Here is a 19381-nt window from a genome sequence, read left to right as displayed (position 1 = left end):
TCCCGGCAGCCGCAAGACTAGACCCCGACTACTTGGGCCTCCCCAGCACCAAGTCCCACCCTGCTACCCGCCACCCCGCCGACCTCCACAACTCGCTGACCAGATGAGGGAGGAGGCCGGGCCCACGCGCCCCGAAGTGGCTGGCTCAGGGGCAGGGGGCGGGCCAGGAGGGCGGGGCAGCGTTTTCGGCGGCGCTTCCCCATTGGCTGGGGCGCAGTGGGAAGCCGGGGCGCGGGAGGGGCGGGGCTTGCAGAGGGGCGGGGACCTCCGGCGCGCGTCCCGCCCCCGTCCCCGCCCCCTGCGCCCGCGCCCCTCGCGCCCTCCCACTCGCGCCCTCCCCCGCTTGGGCCACCGGAGTTTTTAAAGTGGGACGGTAGCTGCGTGTGCCGGACATTCGCGAGCGGCCAGCTGCACAGCTCCGGCGTCCGCCGCCGCGCTCCGTCCCAGCCCTCCTGAGGCGGCCGTACAATCCTCGGCAGTGTCCTGAGACTGTATGGTCCTCTCAGCGGCCGCTCGGCTCCGGACTCCTTTCGACTCGTGTCCTGGGAGCCGCTGCAGGTTGTGAACACTCAAGGAAAGCGACTTTGGTTCTAGGGGAGGAAAAACAACAACCACAAGAAAGGAAGAAACTTGGATTCCCGGTTCACCGCTCCGTGCGCGCCGGACAGCCTCCTGCCACTCCTTTCCCGGCCCCGCCTCCGCGCGCAGGTTCCTCCCCGCCACCTCTCCAGCCCCCTCCCCCGAGCCGGCCGCAGCCGCCCGCCCCGCACACTTCCACCTGACGGTGCGGGACACTTGGATCTGTGAGCGTTTGCGGACTTTTCATCTCCCCGCTCGGGCCGCCGGGAGCGGAGCAGAGCCACCGCGAAGGCAGCTTTCGCACGGCCCAGGTGCTTGGCTTGGCGTCTCTAAGAGCCTCCGCGACGATGACAGCTGACAACGAGAAGAAAAGGTAAGGCGGCCAGCGAGGAAGCGGGTGCTCCAGGCCCTGGCCGCACGGAGCTGGCGGGACCCGGGAGCGTTGAGAAAGGCTTGCGGGGTGGGGGTGGGGGGGTTGTCTGGGAGAGAAGGAGGATCAGCCTGGAAGACTTTGAAGGAGGGAAAAAGCAGATTGTTTGGTTCGGTACAAGAAGCTGGGGTTTCGCAGTGGGACCAGAGTACCGTGGCCGGAAGGAGGCGCGAACCCGCGCATACGGGCCTAAGGAGATGGCCCTGGAGGTCACGGGTGCTCCCGAGGCGCCTTCCACAATCTCCCGTTCCTGGGCGCACCCGGTTACCCGCCGTCGCCAGCAGGTTGAAATGTTTTTTAGTTGATGGCCTCGACTTTCTCAGCTTTCACAAGTTGGGGCAGCCACGCCTCTTTTTCCCCCCCTTCCGACCCCCTCCACCCCTGCCAAGTCCTTCCAGATCTGCTTCTGTGTGGGCGCTGAGCCCCAAGCTTGGCACCCTGGCTGGCGGAAGGCGGAGCGCGACTCTTGAGACGCGCCCACGCCAAAGGGGCTCGAGCGCGGCCGAGGGCCCCACTTCACCCGAGTTCTACAGCCCCCCTTCCCTCACCCTGCACTTTGACATCGCTGGAGAGTGGGGAGTGACCCGGATTGCCCTGTGGGGGCAGGTGTCGTCGTAATGTAAGGGCAGGGGATGGCGACACCGGGCGTCCCCGAGTGCCTGACTCCTGAGAGGACAGAGAAGGGCAGCCACGATCTGCCTGCCTGCTTGCCTGCCTGCCCTCATGGGCACTGGGTGAGAGGCAACTCCAGCCAACCTTCATTGCCCTCCCGCTCCCCTCCTGCCCTCTCCCGGTCCCGCGGGGCCGGGTCTCTAAGATCACGGGTAGGAGCTCTCCGCTCCTAGGTACGGCCTCGCCTCCCTCAAATGTGTCCTGGAGCGCCATCGGACACCCCCCCCCCCCATCTCCTCCCGTTCTGTCCCCGTGTCCTGGTGCTTTCAAGTCTGTGGCCCCGTGGCGACGTGGCTGGAGTGGCCTGGTGGTGCCCAGAATGGAATGGAACGCGCGACTTTGAAATTGTCTGAGCCCTGGGAGACTCCCGGGGCAGTGTGACTGTGAGGTGGTGGGGGATCTTAAAGGGGCCCCGATCCATGCAGGAAGGGACTGAATGGCTCAGAGGGTTCAGGACAGAGCTGATTTGCTCTTGCTCAGACTTCCACTACGGGACCCGAGCCAGAAACAGTGTATCCTCGGGTGGAAAGCGGCAGCTCCCACCTCGGGGCACCGATAAGGACTTGATAAACGAGAGCGAATCTCTGCTGTCCTGGCCCTGAGCCCTGGCCCTTCACTCCCAGATCGCTTGGGGGAGGGGATTGAGCCAGGCTCCCGCATCCTGGCAGCAGCTCAGCTCCAACCTTGCATTTCACTGTTGAGTTCCCAGCCTCAGGCTGGTAAGGGAGCCCTGAGCCCCCAGCCCATGCACCCGTGGATTCTAGGAGCAGCTCCTAGGTCCTGCGTCATTTGAGCATTAGTGAGCAAGGAAAACACCAGTGTGTTTTGCCTACTTGTAATGCCTACCGGTCGTAATGCCTACTTGAGTAGACAATTAAAAAACAAAGTTATATACAGTCCCTCACTCTGAGCTCTGGCGGGCTCCAGAGCTGGCTGGACCAATTTACTGTACATTTTACACCAGTGATGCCTGTGGGCGAATTTCGCAATGGTGGAGGTGGGATCTGATGGTAATCTTGACAAATGTGTGAAGTGTCAGCTTCTCCCATGAGCCTGGGCCTGGAGTCTTCTGCTATAATATATATTCCTAGTCTAAAGAAACTTGAGAGCAAGGAGAAAATGGTTTGATACATTGGGCTAGAGTTCCTCCTTGGTAGAGGGCCTGGCAGAAAGATGGCAGAGCTTCACGGGGAATAGAAAGTTGCATAGTAAGACTTCAAAGTATTGGTAAAGAGTATCCATTTTAACAGCTAAACCCTTAGGAGGAGGCCGCTGGGTGTATTGCTCCACTGGTGGAGCCTTTGGACTCACACTCTGTGACCTGCCTGGGGTTTTGTGCCACAGAATGATAGGACAAACTGTGTGCTTCTTACTATCCAGGGGCCTGTTGGGGGTTGGACAATTACTGTTAGATGAATCTTGTCTTGAAATTCAATTACTTTAAAAAAAATGTGCCAGGGCCTTGAACTCAGGATGCTCACCCTTAGCTTTTCCCCATTTGAGCCACACCTCAACTTCTGTCTTTTTGCTGGTTAATTGGAGATAAGAGTCTCATGAACTTTTCTGTTCTGGCTGGCTTTGAACTACAGTCCTCAGATTTCAGCCTCCTGAGTGGCTAGGATTATAGATGTGAGCCACCAATGCCCAGCTAAATTTACTTTTTGTTTTAGGCACAGTGTACTGGCTTTCAAAGAGACCAAGATGTAATTAAAATTTGTGAACCAAAACACTGATAGTTTCTCTGGGTGTCTCACAAATACCAAGGGGGAGTTTCTGCTAATTCTGACTACTGGTTGTTAAAGGTTTGTGTTTCTTCTGATTCAGAGCCATTTCTTCCCTAAAGCTTAAAGTACACAAACAAAACTTTTGCAATGGCCATTCTAGCAGCAAGCCCTCAAGAAGTGGGCCGGATTATTTTGTTCTAAAACATTAATGTGTAGATGGTTATGTTAAGAAAAATGCTGGCTGGCTAGCAGGCCTAGGTAAAAAAGAAAACAAAGGAAGATACTGGGTTTTGGTACAAGCCTCCTTAACCTACCAGGTTCGGATTCTAGGCAGAGCTAAGTACGGACATTCCTGAGCAGCATGGGGATTTGCAAAGTGGCTAAGGTAAATTTAAGTGTGATTCTGGGATAATCAGGGATCAGAGTCCAATCCCAAAGGCTGATTTAGATCTGACCTTTCAGGAATGTTTATATTACTTGAAGCAGGGGCAATGATGGAAGGTGGAGGTGGAATTAAAGACACTTGTACTAGAGGTTTCCAAACTACCTTTCTCTTCTTAAGCCAGCTGGACTTAGTTGCTTAGTTGTTCCTCTGTGGAAATAAAATGAGAGCCCATTTTTTTCCAATTCTGAAGGAAACATATTGCTAGACAATTGAAGCATATTTTTTTTTTGGCCAGTCCTGGGCCTTGGACTCAGGGCCTGAGCACTGTCCCTGGCTTCTTCCCGCTCAAGGCTAGCACTCTGCCTCTTGAGCCACAGCGCCGCTTCTGGCCGTTTTCTGTATATGTGGTGCTGGGGAATCGAACCTAGGGCCTCGTGTATCCGAGGCAGGCACTCTTGCCACTAGGCTATATCCCCAGCCCCTGAAGCATATTTTTTATAAATATTCTTTCAACATTTGACATCACTTTTAAAGTGTGTTGGTGCAAACTTGGTATAATACCTTACCAATTCTTACCGCTTCCATAGAGTTTAAAAAGAATACTGTGGCTTCAAATTTGTTCACTGTTGCTGATAGGGACTTTTAAAGCTTATTTTGTAAGGGATCAAGGAAACAATCTAGTCAAATATTTTCTCTTTCTGGATAAGATCCAGAAATGGTAAAACAACTTGTCTAATCACAAGGAAAATTAGTGCTGATAAGAATCATGACCATGGATTATTATTTTCAATTAGTATGTATGTTCATAAGCCTACTCCTCTCCCAGCCCTTAAATATCTCTATACAGTAAGGATCATTTCCATATGATCAGAGAAAACCCACCACCAACATCATGCCTGGGAACCCTGTAGAATGATTTGCTTTTTGAGATAATTATGGGAGTCTCAGGCTGTAGCCAGAGTGGTACTGTTTTCATTATGCCAAAGAAAGAGCCTGAGAGAGAAAAGAAACAGAAAGAACAGACCTGGAGAGGGAAAGAGCCATTGATGCTGGTTTCAGTATTTGTAAACTTTGGGAAGTAAAAACTCGATGTTTTAATGTCCTTTTATTTCATTAGAAGAAATATCTACTTATATGTAGACTTTATTAAGACTAAAATCAGGATTGCTTCTCCACAAAGATTGCTTTGTGAAGTAGAAAACATTCCTGTAGTTACTAGATTGCTCCTTGTATGGGGTGAGTTGGCATTTTCACAAGTGAAAACCACAAAACTAAAACAATCTAATTTACTTAGGATGTAATCAATTTATCCCTCTGTCTCTTTATTTGTAAGGTGATTCTGAACTTTCTAGGAATCTACTGTAAAATGTTTAGAAATAGAAGGAACAAATTAGATAATTCTTAGTATTCTAGGACTTTAGTCCAATGTGTTTGCAAATACTTGCTGTCATTAATTATCTCAAAATTTAGGCTTTCCCAATTTTCGGTAGCTCTTTTTTTTATCCAGTAGTTGCTTTTGTTTGTTTGAGTATTTTCTCAAGTTCTTCTTACATGGACATGATTATTTTCTCGTTCATTTTAGACTATTTTGTTAATTTTAGCTTTTTAGTACAGTTGAACAGTATACAGCAGGCCGGGCTTTTTACCAGTGTTACACAGTTAGCAATGTCTGTTCTCAGGGCGTCCAAACCTTTACCCTTACTTCTATCCCTAGTCTCATGATTTCTGTTCTTACACTAAGACATTAATCAGCAGCCAAGTGTGTTGAACACCTACTTCCAATCTAGATTACATGATGTGAAGGGAAACCTAGGAAATAGGGAATATGTTATCTTGAAGTTGCTTAGTCTGGGGAAATCTATGAAGGACACCAAAGAAAGTTTATGAAAATATAAGCTGGCAACTTTTCTGGAAGCATCAAATACTTTGATATGTCTTTTCTGGAGAGAGTAAACATTTTGAAGCTGAAGATAGGAAGCTCTTAATCATATTGAAATATTTAATAACCACACACACACAAATACACACTCATGTAATAATTTAAGAGAATTGTGGGGGTTAAGGGTGCTGGTTCATAAGGTCCCTAGAATTACACAGAGTAGGGCCCAACACTGGCTTAAAGACTGGATCCTAGGGAAGGAATACTGAAGAAGTTTGGGGCTAAGGAGGGTAAAGGAAACATGGAGCACTCTAGGGTATTCTCTATAGTGAATTTTGACACCATAGACAGAAAAGCTCCCCCAAATTGACTGGTATACTTTCAACACTTGCTTTGCGTGAGGAGCAATAGAGGGAGAAATCTTGTAGAACTCCATAAACTATAGAGGTTGAGGTTTTCTTGTTTCATTGAGGATAACAATGGAGATAACATGACTCCTTAAGATGGGAGGTGCCGGGGGCGGAAGAAATAACCAAACCTAGGGTTGGAATGTAGCTTAGTTGGTAGAGTACTAGCCAGTGAGCAAAAGCATCATGTACCAAGTTCAAGTCCTGGTTTGGGTACTGGAAAAAAAAAAAAAGAGGGCTGCGATGTAGCTCAGTGACAAAGACAGAGTGCAATGTCCTGGGTTCAATCCCCAGTACCAAAAAAGAAAAAAAGAAGAGTAAAGAAAAAAAACTAAGAGCTTTTTGCTGAGGCTTTGTAAATGATCTGAAAAATCTCTGAAATTGTGTGTAAAGTATTATAAGTATTTTTTTTCTAAACAAAATCTGTTCACCTTATCCTTTCAGATCTGGAACAAGCAATTTGCTCTTAAATGCCTCATTTGGAAATGGTCTTAACATTTCACAGTCTTTCTGTTATGGTCTTAGACTACCCCAGCATTTCACTCTCATTATCTCTTCCTGTCTGGAAGAGGGAACAAGAGGTTGGTGTACACATCTAGTGAAGATTTTGTGGTGCAACTTCACCTCCCCAGTGCCCAGGTTGCCTGCTTGCATGTGTGCCCTCAGTAATGGAAGCAAGGGGAGCCAAGTGCCCTTCAGAGGGATAATTCTGGTGTGATTCATTTGGTTAATGCTTATTAATGTGCCCATGAAAACAAATATATACTCACATTTTCCATTATTCTCGAAAAGTTATTTGGAGATCCTTCTATGCCCTAAAAAGGTATGTATCCTTAGTAGAAACCATATAGTCAGGAGGACAAAACAAAACCTGATAGGCTGGGATGTAGCTCAGTGGCAAAGTGCTTGCCTAGCAAGTACAACATGTTGGGTTCGAATCTCAGCACCAAAAAAAGACAAAAAGGAAAAACAAACAAAGAAAGAAAAACCTGAACACTTAGTCTTTCGTGCCAGCTCAATCATCAGAACTTTAATTCTTTTAATTCTTATAACAATCATGTGATATAAGCCCTGTTATTATCCCCACTTCGCTGATGGGAAAGCTGAAGGACAGCAAGGTTACTACACAAGGTCGTAGGTAGCATGGAAAAGCTGAAACTCAGTGTGGGCTCCAGAGTCCATAGTCTTGCTCTCTGTTCCCTGCCTCCTTGCCTAAGAGGCCTATAAAGCACTTAATACCATGTCTAAATGTGGTAAGCACTCTATAAATGATAACTGCTTTTGTTATTGTGTTTATAATTATTATAATGACTTTTCTCTTTAGTGATTCATCACTTGTATCAAACCTCACACACAGACAGAGATGAAAGATCTGAAGACTTGGAACTCCTGGCATTTCTTATTTTTTTTCATAGATTTTCCTCAAGTCGAATAGGAGGTGGTTCTCTACTGCCCCTACAAGTTCAAAGCTTTTCACCACCCACCTTTTACTAGTGGCAAGACTTCAATAACTACTTAGCCTTCGGACTCCATTGTGAGGGAGGACCTGTTAGGAGCTCTTCTTCCGTGGCTTCTGAAGAATCATCTACAAATCAAGATGCACAGGACTTCCTCTAGCTCTTTTGATCTTTTGAAATTGCAAGCACAGGAAGGAAAGAAAGGATGGGGGGAGAAAAAACTTGCAATTGTATTTTGCATATTTATAGTCTTTTCTCTATGAGCCTCAGGCTTTCACCACCATGTACTGTGGGCCTCTGCCCTGAGAACCTAGAGGGCTTTTGGAGATTGTCTTGTAAACCATAATTGCCTTGACACTTATCATAATGGAAGTACGAGTCAGCCATTTTGTCAATTGCATGTCACCCTGTGTGTGGTGGAAGTCTGAGATTTTTGTACCACTAGCTAGCAGCATCTGTAGTTGTCAAGTAAAGGTTGTATATAAAATGATAGCAGTTGTCTGTTCCTGCAATGAATGACACAGAAATGATCTGAAAGTATGAAGTTTAGAAGAATGTTGGTGTTGGGGTCCTTTGAGATCCCTGGAGTCAAAGACACAGGTATGGCAATGACCAGAATGTCATCTATTTCTAAGTGGCCCTTTTTTCTAATCTCTCAAGAAATACTGGTTTGCTTGACTGCCTTAGGCTGTTTCCAGTGTCCACTGGTACATAAGCAAAACTCCTATTGCATGTTGTCACCTACCAGAAGCACCTTCACGTGTTCTCAGGAAGCACATTTTTCCCCCTTGACTTAGAAAGTTTCTTCAGTTTTAAAGTTCTGAGTAATTTCTATGTCAGATAATGATTGCAGGAAGCAGATCTTTTTCTTTATCTAGAAAAATATTTTTAAGTGGCTTGTCAGTAAGGAAATTGACTGGATTAAAAATACTTCTTTGACATGTACATATCTGCAATGTTTTTTCTTCTCTTTCTTTTGAACTTTTTATTTTGAAATTATTGTGAATTCACAGGAAGTTGAAAATTTTGCAAAGAATTTTGTACCCCTCAGTTATTTTCCTGCGTTGTAGTAACTTATATAGTGATTAAAAAAAAAACAACACCAGAAACTTGACATTAAAACATTCACATTGATTGTTTAGTTTTTATCAGGATTACACACACTTGTATGTGGGTGGATGGGTGTGTGGATGGATGGGTGCATGGTTACATGCAATTGTTTGGGATGTGCAGAATTTTGCATTCACTGAAATCAAGGTACCCCTGGCTCTATATCCATAGAGGTTGTTGTGAGATCCTCTTTATAGACTTATGCCTCCTCCTCCACCTGACTATCACTGTTAATCTATTCTCCCACTCCGTGTGTTTATTCTTTCAAGAATATCAACACCTGGAATTGTCTAAGTTCCACAAAGCTATGGAAATGGATTATTAGAAATCTCTTCTTATGCTCCCAGTTATGTACTGCTTCCCCTCTAACCTTTGATACTCTCCAATAAAAATTCATTAAATGAGAGAGATAAGTTCTGCACTCATTGCAAATTAGTGATGTTATCTTGTTAGGCTGTGCAATCAAACATGTAGGTGCAGAAATGGATCCATTAATGCTGTCCTCATGACTGTGACGTTGGAGGCTAACCCTATTTCTATGTCGGCCACCCCAAATCGAGCATTCTTAGAAGTTAATCAGCCCTGAAAGAGCTTTAGTTTCTTCTTTTTTGTTTCCTAGTGTCAGCCTATGATTACAGAAAATAAGTAGTTTGCTATGAATAAAAGGGTTTTCTCTGCCCAAGTGTAGAGAGTTTTATAAATCACTTAAAGCATAATAAAGTATATGCCTGTTTTTTGTTTTAAATCACTGTGCCATGTGTCTAACCAGATGATGTCTTCTATGTGTCTCTTGGTGTTGTGTTACTATCAACATGTAAACGTGATTAAAAAAAATTCACACCGCCACCACTTTATGTAAAGTTTACCCTGGTGGTCTGTGGTTTAGGGATAGGGGAAAAGAAGGACAGCACATCATTTCATCTTGCATTTTGGAAAATAGAATTGTTAGAAGAAGCCAACTGTCTGAAGCAGAACCTAGGAGGGGACTCAGGTATTAGGATGAGGCTCTGCTCCTGTGTGTACCACCTTAAGCTCCTATTATGAGCTAATGAGCTGAAAGCTCAAAGGAGTGACTCAAACTGCAGTGCTAACTCTTCTCATTACTAATGAGTAATTACAGCAAATATTTACAGGCCTCCTTCCTACCTTTACGACTTCCTGTTGCTGAAGCACTTTGGAGTGTTGAGAAAGATTGTTCTGGAAAAATACGTCATACACAGTTGCAGGAAAGAGAGCCTTTACACACACACACACACACACACACACACACACACACACACACACAAACTCTTGGCTTTGTTTAGGCATTCCATGTGGAAACAACAGAAAATATGTGAGAAGCTGCTTGTTTCAAAGTAATTTTTTTTAATTGAAGAGAAGATAAATGATGTTTTTAGAATAGTCTAGAAATAATAAAAACCATGCAAATTTGTAAATTAAAATTTGAGGATTGAACATGGAACACACTTTTATGAACCTTCAACCTCTGTAATATTTTGTGAATACATGACCTCTACAATGTTTTCTGAACAATCATGTTTAATAGACTAAATCAGAATATATAAATCTGCCATCTAGGGGAAGTCAGAATATGTAAAATTTGCCATCTAGGGGGAGTCAGGGAGCTAGAAGAGTACAGTTCACTTTAAAGATTCCAGAATAAATCCTGAAAATGCTCGTTTCAGTCTGGTGAAATTGCTTGCTCAGTATGTTTCTATAAACCACTGCACCCTTGCATTTCTCTCTAAGAGTTCTCAGATGCTATTTTAGAATGGTAGCTTTCACTCCAGCACTGGCTGAGGTCGATGGAGCTAATTTTGGTGCCCAGGGTAAAGAGAGAGAGTAGGCATGTACAGAGCCAAAAGAGCTTTCCTGGTCCTGGGTTTGGAGCAGTGTGGTGTTACCAGACACACCACATTTCACCTTTAGAACCTTTATTTGTGTGCTTGCACAACAAATGTTTACCTAGATATTAAGATAAGGAACGTATGAAGGTCACATTTTGCTGGTGACAAGGAAGCTTCTATAAATGTTACCAGATTGTCATTTAGCTCTAGTCTTTCTTTTATTTTATACTTAGGACTTATGGGGAATTAATGGTGGGTGGAGCATGGGAGCCAAGGCCCTTCTCGACTTCTCTTTTTGACTTATTTTTTGCCATCTCTACACTTGGCTTTCTTGCTGTCTGTCATGTCTTGGCTCAATTGATGTGTCCCTGCCATTGGTGGGGCCTTTTGTGATGGTTAAGAAGTCCAGGGAAATTCTGGTCTACTTCTGGTTCCTACTCTGAAGTCTTCTGGTGTTCCATGGAAATTATGATTCCATGGAAATTATTTCCCTTGGAAGCACCCTGGCCGCCAACACAGCTTACCCAGCCTCTCAGAAGAGGTTTTCATGGTGTGGATACTGCCTGGTTTAGACTGCTTCCTGTTCTGTTCAGGGACATTGAAAATCTTCACTGTGGAAAAAAAGGGATTTCTTTTGTGGACTTGGGTGTTTCCTTTCTGAAGGAACTCCAAAGACTAGGTGTTCAGACCCTGAATAAAGATATTAGGCCTTAACCCAATTTTCTTCCCCAAGGTCAGCCTACATAGCAATAACAGTTAGCTTCACTGGCAAAACAAAGCCCACCCAGCTCTCTCACCCATTCACTACCATCCAACTTACCTCTTGATTTCTAGAGTCACAAATCTCTCTCTGTCCCAAAGGCAGTGTTGCTGTTCCCTCACACAAATCCACACCTCTATGCTTTTCCTCTCTTCCTAAATAACTTACACTTTCCTGGTATAGGCCTAAGCTCTCCAACTTCCCCAGAATATCATAGAACTGTCTACATTGGCCCTTTCTACTCTGTTCATTACCAGCTCTGGATTACATTTGCCAAAGGACCTGATTATATTTCCTTGTTATCTCATGACATTTTATTTGTTCTACTTAAGAGCAAAAATGTCTGTTCTCTTTCTCCTTTTTCTTCCTCTCTCTTCTTTTCCTCTCTCCCTTTCTCCTCCCTCTCCCATCAGCATCTTATCATGTAGTCTCGGGTTGTTTCAAACTTCAGTCTGCCTGCCTCTGCTTCCTAAGGAATGTCTAATTTTCTGATGTGTTCTTATAATGCCATGGATTGTTTTGCTCTGAAATAATGCTCTGCTGTAAAAAAAGAAAAAAAGAAAAGAAAAGTCATGGGATTGCTTCACTGATTGAGTAACTTGGAAAGCCTACAAACCCATCACTCTTTTCTCTAAAAAGAAAAAAAAAACTGGGGAGATCACAGGTAAACAGGATTCCATATCAAAGGCAAGGATCAGGCTACTATGTCACTATTTCACACCAAGAATGCATTACTTAAGGCAAGTATCAGACTAAGGCAAGTGTCAGCTAAATAAAATATTCCAGCTTAGTCTCAAAGTTAAGAAAGTTGCCAAGTAGGTAAGGAGTTACCAACTCTCAGAGAGCAGCTTCCCTGGGAAGTTTTACATGATTCACTATACATTGGTTATCCCTGAAGTTATTTGGTCTTCGGTCTGTATTACTTGTATACTTTCATACTTGCTTTTGAGCACATACATGGTTTATTCCTGTTCCTCAATGAGGTCATAGAACCATTGAGGAGCTGGAACCTAGCTGTCATTGTCTGAACTTTCTTCCCATGGTACCCAGAACAGAAGTCCATCTACATTTAAGCACTTGGTAGTTGTTTGCAGACTAATTCTGTTTTTGTTTTTTTTCTGTACTGATATTTTAGCCAGGACATTGTACTTGTTAGGCAGGTGCTCTACCCCTTGAGCTATATCCCTAGCCCATTTTTGCTTTTTTTTAAAAAAAGTCGGTTGTGGGGTTTGAACTTACAACCTAGGTTCTTTCCCTGAGTGTTTTTTGTTGTTGTTGTTGTTGTTGTTTGCCAGTCCTGGGGCTTAAACTCACAGAGCCTGGGCACTGTCTCTGGCTTCTTTTTGCTAAAGGCTAACACTCTACCACTTGAGCCACAACGCCACTTCTGGCTTTTTCTGTTCATATGTTGCTGAGGAATTGAACCCAGGGCTTCATGCATGCTAGGCAAGCACTCTACCTCTAAGCCACATTCCAATCCCTGCAGACTAATTCTATCAGGAACTTTGGGAACTAAGAACTTAGTACAGGCAGAAACCCTGGCTCAGACTAATGTAACCTATCCTCCTAGGATACTCAGCCATATATGTAGTGAGTATGGCTAAAGGGGATTCTGGCCTCATCACTGAATGCAAATGGTTGGTTGTAGGTCATCTACCAACTCAAGAGAGATCATAAGTAACACTACATGGGCTCTAGACTCTGGGTATCCTAGAATGATTTTCCTCCCAGGAGTCAGGAAGCTTTATTCTGCCAACAGCCATTCAGGTATTTATAACATCATTCATATGCCATACAAAATTATTAATGCAGTAAAGATGGGCCATGGAGAGAAGCCAATGAGAAGCATGAATGTCTGTCCTATCATGTGCCAAATGATTTTATGGGCCTTAGATATCCTATGGGCTGACTATGTCCTACCCCTATTTTAAAGCAATGTAAGATAGTTTATGTTTATAGATGTCCTTCCTGCATTTTTAGAGATGTTGTCATCTTGTTAGGAAGTAAAACTAGACCAGATATGTATTAAGAAACAGCAGAAAAGGAGCATATGAGGAAATGTTCAACATCCCTGGCAGTAAAGGAAATGCAAATAAAAACCCTGAGATACCACCTCACTCCAGTTAGAATGGCCTATACTCTAAACTCAGGCAACAACAAATGCTGGAGGTGATGTGGGGAAAGGGGAACCCTTCTCCACTATTGGTGGGAGTGCAAATTAGTACAACCACTTTGGAGAACAGTATGGAGGTTCTTCAAAAAGCTCAACATAGACCTACCCTATGACTCAGCCATACCACTCCTAGGCATCTATCCTGAACAGCAGGTCTCAGGATTTCAAAAAGACATCTGCACATCCATGTTTATCACTGCACAATTCACAATAGCCAAAATATGGAAACAACCCAGATGCCCCTCTACAGATGAATCCAAAAAATGTGGTACCTATACACAATGGAATACTACATAGTGATTAGAAATGATAAAATATTGGTATTCGCAGGGAAATGGTCAAAACTTGAACAAATAATGTTGAGTGAGACAAGCCTAGAACACAGAAAACAAAAGGGCATGATCTCCTTGATATATGACTGTTAAGGTCGGGGGGAGGAGGGGGACACTAGAGACCAGATCTGCGAAACAAAAAACTTCTTGTCAAATGGTATTTCCCACAGGTTTGGGTCAGTGACCTTACATTATGTAACTAAAACCAAACAACTACTAAACATAAAAAGGTCTAAAATAGACCTCTCGGTGGATCACAATAGCTCAAAAGCTATATATGTATGATCATGTAAGACAAGGATAAGCAAACTCTATTGTTGACATTTTATTTAAAGTTCTAGCTGAATTTCCTTTGGTGTATGCCACGTGACTACTGTATATGTTTTTGGTACACTGGGTATTGTATATATGCCTACCTGGTCTAGGGAAGGGAAAAAAATGAGGGTGTAAGATATCACAAGAAATGTACTCACTGCCCTATTATGTAACTGTACCCCTTTTGCACAACACCTTGTCAACAAAGTTTAATTAATAAATAAAAAAATGTAAAAAAAAAAGAAACAACAGAATGAATACTGGTGGGAATTGAAAGGGAATGTGGGAAAATAGATCTTTTGTGTTGTGAATAGTTAGAAAAGGAAATGACTGGCATAGATTAGGGGGAGTTTTAACAGAGAATTAAGATCTAAGTTTAGCTGGAATTTGAATAGGCATATGACTATGGGACATTTCAGTGGAGGTGAATGGGATGAGTGGAATGGTGAGCAAGGAGGACTCAGTGTAGGCCAGGGCTGGTAAGCAGCTTTCAGAGCTGACTCTGGTACACTGTTAAAAACATGGAAGTAGGCTTGAGAGTTTAGGGACAGGCCTCTCTTAGTCAAGGGTAATACAATATATGGGCTACCTTTGTGCCACAGGAGCAAGGCCTGCCTCTTTTAAGACACAAAGAGCTAATCAGGGCTTCTGCATTATCCTTTTAACCATGAGCCTGGTTTCAGTATGAGTACCCAGGAGTAGGTGAAGTTAGCCACAATGGTCCTTCATAACACTGACCTCAAGCCCTTAGGAAGCCAAGAGAAAGTACCCAATTCACTCTGGTATACATTTTGGGCCTTTATCCCCACCACAGGATCATGAACATATCATATACGAACTTCTTGGGGTTCAATGTAGAAGCTTTAAGGCACAGCTTGCTATACTACAAAATGTCAGTGACCCTTATCCCCATGTTCTTGTTCTGACAATAAAGCTTTGTCCCATTAGTGTTTTGATAAGGACTTTCATTCTATCCCTCCTTACACTTTCTCATAATAGAAAGATAGGATAACCCGTCAGCACCCACTAGGTGGAAGGAGTTAACCCTTTTGAAGTACGATCATTCCTTTTTGTCATTGTCTGCCAATAACTGTGCATCACATGCCCTATTCAGAATGTTGTGACCAATCTGTCCCCTGACCTTCTCATTTCCTATTACAAAGCCACACAATTCCCTAAACCCTAGCTCCAGTGTCCTACGGCTGATGCTGCCAGAAGAGTAAAAAATGGAATCATCTTTCAGGAGTCACCTGAGTAGGGCAGCTGGGGCTCTTCCACACCACACCCCCATTACCATACAGATATAACCTTTCCCCTGGAAGAATTTAGAAGCACTTAAGGTCATAGCTGAACACTTGTGGACCAGGAGTTGGCTAGAGATCACAAATCACTGAACAAGATCCTGCTCCGGGGACAGTAGAGGCCAACAAGTCTCATCCAAGGCTCATTAGCTTTCCCTGTCCAGTGGTACTTCGAAGGAGGCTCTCGCTCCTGAAAGCTCTTGGCTTAGAATTTAACCTCATGATGACAGCTACAGATCTCAGAGACTCATAATTCTTTTCTATCCCCCTGAATAACCCCTCCCCCAACACATTTGCACACAAAAACAGCAATCAGCAAAATGGTTGTAGAATTAGGAAACTACTGTCTAGCCCAGGCGGAAATGATTGGGTCACTGGTTCGATGAGCAGGGGTTTAAATGCCTATTGTGGCTGAGCCCAGATAGGGAGTCCTCTGCAGCCAGGTGGAAAGGAACCTTCCTCATCCTAGACTGTCAAACCAGAAAGGGACTACAGATGCTGGAGAGCTGCAGAACAAAGCCCAATGAGAGGGGCTGGTTAGGCTGGGTGCATTCCCCAGGAAGCAGCCTCAGGAAGGCTTTAAGAACTGCCCCAGACAGGCAAGGGTGTTTGTTCAGATTTTTACCATGACTGGAAATGAGTCTAGCACGTAACTTTTATAGCTTCTGGAAGGCACGAGGAAGGAAAGAGGATAATGTCTTTACTAAGGTCACCTGTGGCTAGATACCTGTGAAACCTGTGGATGACTTTGCATCTATTCCTTTGTATTAATTTCCTTTTCCTTACTAACCTAAGAAATCCTTTGGAAAAATTCAGCCTTTCTTCTGTTGCACTCATAAAAAGAAGGTTCTTCCCTTCTTGGTCATCTTGGTCAGTGAGATGCTGGGATCTGGACATACCTGAAGGTGGTGTGCTGCTGGTGTTCACCAGCCAGCTCAAGGCCATGGCAGATCCCAGGGACCAGAGGATCCTGGCAGAAAGGAGTCTGAGTGTCTGAACATGGATTCTTTTGTCTTGAACCATCTCTTGAGCATATTTGAAAAATATTTCCATCTGGGTCAGCAGATGCCTTTTGGTATTGGGCCACCTATATCTCCTAATATGGGCACAAATATTATAAGGACAATGATTACAACTCAGTTCTCCTAGAGTTAGATTTTTAGGGCCAGTGCTTATTTTGGAGAGAGTGGCAAGCTTTCACCCACTTGAATTCTTTTGCCTCCAAATTTAGTGTCAGTGTGACCACAAGGGTTCTGTGTTGCCTAGCCTTTGTCTTGCCAAGCAGATTACAGATGGTCTCAAGGACTTTCTTTTGTTTCTGTGTCCCTGGCAAAACCTGCTCCCCCATGAAGTTCAGAGGGTCTCTCAAAAGACTTCTAGATCTTTCTCTGATAGGTGTGATCTAGGGTAGATTTCACTTCTTTGTATATTCCCTATTCCTAAATGAGGATTAGACATTCTTGCTGCTTTCTCAAAAACCAGAATTTCAATAAAACAATATATATGTAAACCATATATATGTATATACATAATTCTGTAAGCATATCATTAGAAAGAACTTTGAAATGTATAAAGGGCAAAACTTCAAGACAATATTATTAACAAACACAGCAATATAATCATTAGGCACATTATTGCCTCTTGAAGTGACTTGACTGCACTTGGAAAGGAATCTTGGGAGATCTAAAGGAGACTCTGGCTCCTAGGTCTGTAAATGTTCCTCTAGCTGACCTTTCCAAGTTAGGAGCTCTTAGCAATCATGAGTTTAGAGTCTGAGTGATATTCTTGCTCATACCCTGAGAGAGAGGAAATATGATATAACACTAAGGAACTAAGGAAACTTCCAGCACTCCTGATAAATCTCAGAAACACTGATTTGTGTTGTTATTCTCCTCACCTGGGAAGAGGGAGGGAGAGCCTGTCAACTGTGAACCTATCAAGAATGATGATTCCTTCAGCACAGCATACCTAATCTCTAGCTCTTCAGGGCTGTCAGTACCATAAATGCTCAGGTCCTACTTGTTGTTTTGCATCTTATGATAAAGTGGGCTTGCAAAGGACAGCCTAGATACAGAGGTAAATATGAATGGACCCCCTGACCCCTCAGAGATATGTTGGTCCCTGGGGGTTACTGGAAGTGGGAATGAGGCTTTGGGTGCAGAAGCCTGGATGTGCAGATCACTTGGCTTTGACCTCAGCCCCATACTACCTATGTTTGGGCTTCCTTTGGCCACACCCAGGAAGCTGGCCAGCTGACTTTGGCTGTAGGTCTCAGCTTAAATATCACCTCCTAGGGGGAGTATTTTCCTGACCTCCCTCAGCTTTTAAAGGCCATCCCTATTCTTTGACTTCTTAAAACCACGCTCCCTACAAGTGATCATTTACATGTTTGCTTATTATCCCCTCCCCAAGTTCTAATCCCCATGAAGACAGGAACCATGAGTGCCTTGCCTACTACCTTAGCATTTAGGGTAGTGCCTACATGACCAGCTGCTTCTTAAATATTCTTCCAGTGAAATACTTAAGTAATCCAATGTTGCCAAAGCCTTTTCTCCCACCATTATAATTTCTTAGATTTATTCAGTGCTTGCTTTTCTTTCTAAAGCTCCTCTGTTTGTTTTGAAACAGATTTTTCTATGTAGACCATGCTGTCCTGAAACTTAATATATAAATTCATGCATGCTCAAGCTGGCCTTGAACACTGGAATATCCTCTTACCTATACCTCCCCAGTGTTTAGATAACTGGCATGTACCATGCTGTCCAGCTTTTTCCAAAGTTCTTGATGTAGAATAAAGTAGTTGTCATTTTCATCATATACATGAAACAATTGAGGCATGAAAAAGTGATCACCAAACCAGGGAATGGCAGTACTTATGTGAATAGACTCTTGGTCCCAGCCTTTCAGCACCAATCCATGCTGTCTCTCTTGGCACCTTATTTTTCTGTTGTGGTGATGTTATTGTTTGTCTTATTTGGCAGTGTTTACAGGGGAGGAGTAGGGGCCATTGTGTGTTGGTGGAGTCTGGAAATGCACAACAGAGTCCTAGGGGAACACCGCTGTTCTTACCACAATTAGCAATTGTCAGGCTGGGGGCAGCAATGAGGTGGGTGCTGCCCCTCTGCAGCAGGTTCTACGTATTCAAAATCAATGCCTGGTTTTCCACAGAGGCAAAGGAGAGTAGAGGGTCCTAGGACTACAGCCCCATTTCTTGTCTTTGCTCTACCACCTCTCTGAAAGTCAGGTCCTTTCTTCTTGGGAAGATATGTTGCATGTTTAGTGAATTCCTGTGGCCTGGTGAATGGGGAATGCAAGCACTAATCAGGTAGATGACAATTCTAGGCCTCATTTTCTTCATCTTCAAAATGAACTGGCAATAGGACCAGATAGGCTCAATGATCCTTTTTACAGTTCTGTTTACACTAGGAAGAGGATTTCCAAAGGTGATGGGGTTGGAGTTTGAGGAAGTTAATCCACTTCCCTGTAACTCCCACCCTCAATTACACTGTAAGTTCACTGAGTACAATAGAAGTGGGAAAGTGGAAAAAGGATATCTGTGTTACCAAGAGGGGCAGTGTCTATCTCCTGATCCAGGATTCTGGGCTGGGAGACTGAAGTCCAGTTCTGACACCATCATGTTGCATCTATCACTCCTCTGGAACCTCAGCTTCAACATCTGTCAAATGGCTGCTATAATGTCTGCTGTGACAATCAAATCAGAACTTTGAAAACTACTGTGAGATAGGGTTATTACTACTATGATTCATATACACATGAACATATCTGGGGTGCTCGGGGCTGGTGGTACCATGTGATGATTGATATAAGAAACCTAAAAATTACTGTAGTTCTTCAACCTGAGGCAGTGAGAGAGAACCTAGGCAAGAAAGCCAGTGACGTTGAGAGAAATAGGCTTGAAATTGCTGAATGAAATCATATTGTACTGGAAGGATTGTGCTGTGGGACAGAGGTGAGTCACAGTGCAAAAGTGTTGGGGAGTCACCTTGAAC

General features: G+C 43.9%; 1 protein-coding gene across 1 annotated transcript in view; it reads left to right on the top strand.

The window, feature by feature from the left end:
• The first annotated feature begins 369 nt into the window (after positions 1 to 369).
• The window catches only part of Epas1 (endothelial PAS domain protein 1), a 91644-nt gene continuing 72632 nt past the window's right edge, over positions 370 to 19381 (top strand). The window contains 1 exon segment of the mRNA XM_048352996.1: positions 370 to 952. Coding sequence (XP_048208953.1) covers positions 927 to 952 — 26 coding nt within the window. The 5' untranslated portion in view covers positions 370 to 926.

The sequence above is a fragment of the Perognathus longimembris genome, chromosome 8 (genome assembly GCF_023159225.1).
Source record: "Perognathus longimembris pacificus isolate PPM17 chromosome 8, ASM2315922v1, whole genome shotgun sequence".
NCBI lineage: Eukaryota > Metazoa > Chordata > Mammalia > Rodentia > Heteromyidae > Perognathus > Perognathus longimembris.
This window is presented reverse-complemented; position numbering and strand designations above follow the sequence as displayed.